The 3,477-nt window shown below is 36.0% G+C and overlaps 1 protein-coding gene across 1 annotated transcript; it reads right to left on the minus strand.

Annotated features, from left to right (window-relative positions):
• Positions 1–1,851: 1,851 nt before the first annotated feature.
• On the minus strand, positions 1,852–3,200 carry LOC120171860 (scarecrow-like protein 32). The gene has a single exon (XM_039179489.1). The coding sequence runs from the start codon at positions 3,154–3,156 to the stop codon at positions 1,852–1,854; it is 1,305 nt and encodes a 434-aa protein (XP_039035420.1). The 5' UTR covers positions 3,157–3,200.
• Positions 3,201–3,477: the final 277 nt, after the last annotated feature.

Here is a 3,477-nt window from a genome sequence, read left to right on the forward strand (position 1 = left end):
CATTTGGTATATACCGAAAAACCCCATAAAAAACCATGCTTTAATCCTCAGTTTTACTAGGCGGAGGAAAGCACGGTTATGGGGAAACCAAAGGCCGCCAGAGCCCAAAGAGTCGTCGATTTAAAGTAAAAAAATGAAACTTTAAATCTATATCTACACCGATTGAGGCCTTTTTGGGGGCAATCGAGCTTTGGTTTCATATTCACGGGGTTGAGAGGAACGTTTGGGTTAAGTGTGGGTTTTTTTGCCAACGGAGGCGGCGATCCGGGTAGTGTTGTCTCGTCGGGAGATGGTCGGCATTCGACCTGCTAAGGGAGAGTTGAGAGAATATTGAGGGGGAGGGGTTTAACATTTGAGAGGAAGAGTGAAAATAAATATTTTTTCTGATTATTTTGCTATTTATAGGGAGGACTACATTGTAATTTTAAAAATTTTAAATTATTTTCACAGTCCTTAAACTTTTGATGTGTAGTTCATTTTAGTCACCTATTTCAATTCTGCCTCTGAATTTTCAATTAATTAAATTTAATCATTTATTATATTTCGCGATTTAGTCCCCTAACCTTTTGTTTTTTTTGCAGCTCATTTTTAATATAAATTAGATCTATGAATTTCAATTTAGTTCAATTTGATCCTTTAAATTTTATCTATTTATTTATTTACTTCTATTTTTTTCGTTTACACTTCAACATGTTTTTTAGTATTTTTATTAACATCTTTTTTCTTTTCACTCTTAATATTTTTTCTATTTTTTTATTTCTTTCAAAATTTAATCTTTTCTTTTTTTTTTCTTTTTTTTTATTTCGTTTCTTTTATAAAATTCAATATTTTCTTAATTTATTTCTTTTTATTTCTTTTTATATTTTTCTTTCTTTTACTTCTTTTTTTCTTATTTTTTTAATTTAACTGATTTTCTTCTCTTTGATTTACTTAATATTTATTTGTTTATTTTATTTTACAATCTAACATCTTTGATCTTTTTAGGCGTAATTTTAATCTATCAAAGGTAAGTAATTCAAATCGAATCTTTAAATTTCAATTTAACTTTTAATTTTCACAATTAAGACAATAGATAAATTAAATTGGTACCGAAAGGGAAGTACAAGGGTGTTAATCTTTCCTTCATTGTATTCGACTCCCGAATCTGATATATTTCTGGTAAAACGCGGATCAGGTAAGATGGTAAATTAAGGTGTCCAGTCAACTTAATTTTTTTTAAAAATAATCGGTGGCGGCTCTAACACATTAAATTTAAGTCGAAGCCCGATTCCGAACCCACCCGAAAGACGGTTATGACAATACCAATGACTTTGGGATTAAACTCTCAACCACGTGATTCCAAGGAAGATAATTAAAAAACATTTTTTCTATTTCAAAACGATATTATTTTGTTTAATTAATTTAAATAATTTAATTTACCGTATCATATCAATACTGTTAATCTTTAATAATTCAATCAAATTTATTTATTAAGCAATTTAACTGTTTCTTCTAATAATTTTATCTCGAACATTAAACTGCCCAACAAATACATAAGTTTTCTGAGTTTAATTTAAACATAGAAGAAGTTGCTCCCAACGTATCATATTCCAATACAAAAGTTATAACTGAAAATTTTTATCAAAATTTTTTCTAAGAACCCTCAACCTATCATACTCGGACTGAAGATAAATGTCAAATAGAGGCATCAGAAATCAGCAATACAAATATAAACTCCCACACACATTCTTAAAAGAAACCGTAGTATAACTACAACCTAGCTAGTAGTCAAATGCTAGCAAAATTTGAATAAAATTAGATACTATCTAATACAAGAATATTCAAATTATAATTTCATGAGAAAAATGAGTTTCAAGCTGGCACCCAAGTTGTAGCAAATATAACATTATGTCCTTTCCAAGTAAGTACAAGATCGTCTTCGTCTTTCTTCAACCCCCATCCAGCTGCATGTTCATCAAGCATTGTTTTCACTTCCGAGATGGTGCCTTCACCGAAATTAACCCGACGAAAACCGGCGTTCTGAATCCGCTGCACCCACCGGCTCTTCGGTTCGAGCCTCTCCACCCTTTGCAGACCTTCATGAGCTATCACATTATCTATCTTCCAACAAATTCCAGCCTCGTACCACTGCCTTTGCTTGCTCCCTTGTGGAAGAAAAGTGTCCACCGTATCGTAGGGTATCCATAGATAATTGAAAGCAGACCTTAATCTACACACCAGATTATTTGATGTCAAATCCGCATCCTCATCTACTAGTACAACAATTGCCGGGTCCAACACTCGAAGCGCATTGAGGAACATGGTTCGAAGAGATTGAGTGGACGATGATTCAAATGAATAAGGGTTTGAATTTACATTAGAAAGTGAAGACAGAGTTTCTTCTGGTATGTAGTGAAGCATCATGTGACAGTTTATAACTAAAGCCTCACCGCTTTCTGCATATACTAAATGTTGAACCCGAAGCTGCTCAATCAAAGAAGCAAATCCATCAGCGTAACTAGATGGAATCGCTTGGAATTCCAATGCTACATTGCGGGACCTAGCGAAATGAACCAATTTGCACCCCAACTCTTGGTAAGAAAGATCGAGCATTGGCGGGACATCTTCAGTGGCACCACCAGCGACTGTGAGTTTTACTAATGGGGGTCCTTCGAGCCTATTGGCTATGGCATCTATTAATGTAGGGATTTGCATGCAATGTGTCAAGCTTAAATCAACTATGTGAATGACCGAGTACCCTTCAACAGCTTCTAGTATCGCTGCATTCGCTGCCGTGAAACCGAATCGATGCCAAGGGGTTAAGTCGATGAAGCTAGCCAGCTCGATGACAGAGAAAGTGTGGATGTCGATAGACAGGTTGCAATGAGCGTTCGCCATTGCTGCAAGCATTTTGCAAGTGCCACTCTTGGATGCTCTGACGATAAGTGCTCGAAGGAAAGCACATGTTAAGCGCTGGTTGGAATCACCATCTGGTGGTGCGACGTTGTTGAGAACCCAAAGAATTTGCTGCGCTAGTGTAGCGTCGTTGCTTTCTATAGCGTTGGCGCAGTGCACTAAAAGCTGCTCCATGCAATTGGCATCACCAAAGCTGCCCAAACCCTTTGAGGTAGGGAATCCAGGCCATGGACGAGCCCGATGAATTTGGTTTTTGGTCATTGTGTGGATTGAAATGAACTGATTTGGTGCAAGGGTGGGATTTCAATGAATTGCATCAAGGAGAAAATGAGAGAGATAGAGAGAATACAAAATTAAAGAGTAGAGAAAACAAGAATCAGAAATCAGAAGAAAGCAGAAAGAAAATGACCAGACTAACAGTGAGTACCTTGTCATTGGGAAACGATCCACACGGTAATGGGCGGGGAACCACCAATTTATAGTACAGTTTGGGAGAATTCTGCAAATGTATCAGGGAAAAATGACTGTTCAGCTTTGTAAGAATCTTATTTTCTTCTAACAAAGGAAAGCCAAAAGGGACTG

Source organism: Hibiscus syriacus, unplaced genomic scaffold, assembly GCF_006381635.1.
Source record: "Hibiscus syriacus cultivar Baekdansim isolate YM2019G1 unplaced genomic scaffold, ASM638163v2 tig00111837_pilon, whole genome shotgun sequence".
Lineage (NCBI taxonomy): Eukaryota > Viridiplantae > Streptophyta > Magnoliopsida > Malvales > Malvaceae > Hibiscus > Hibiscus syriacus.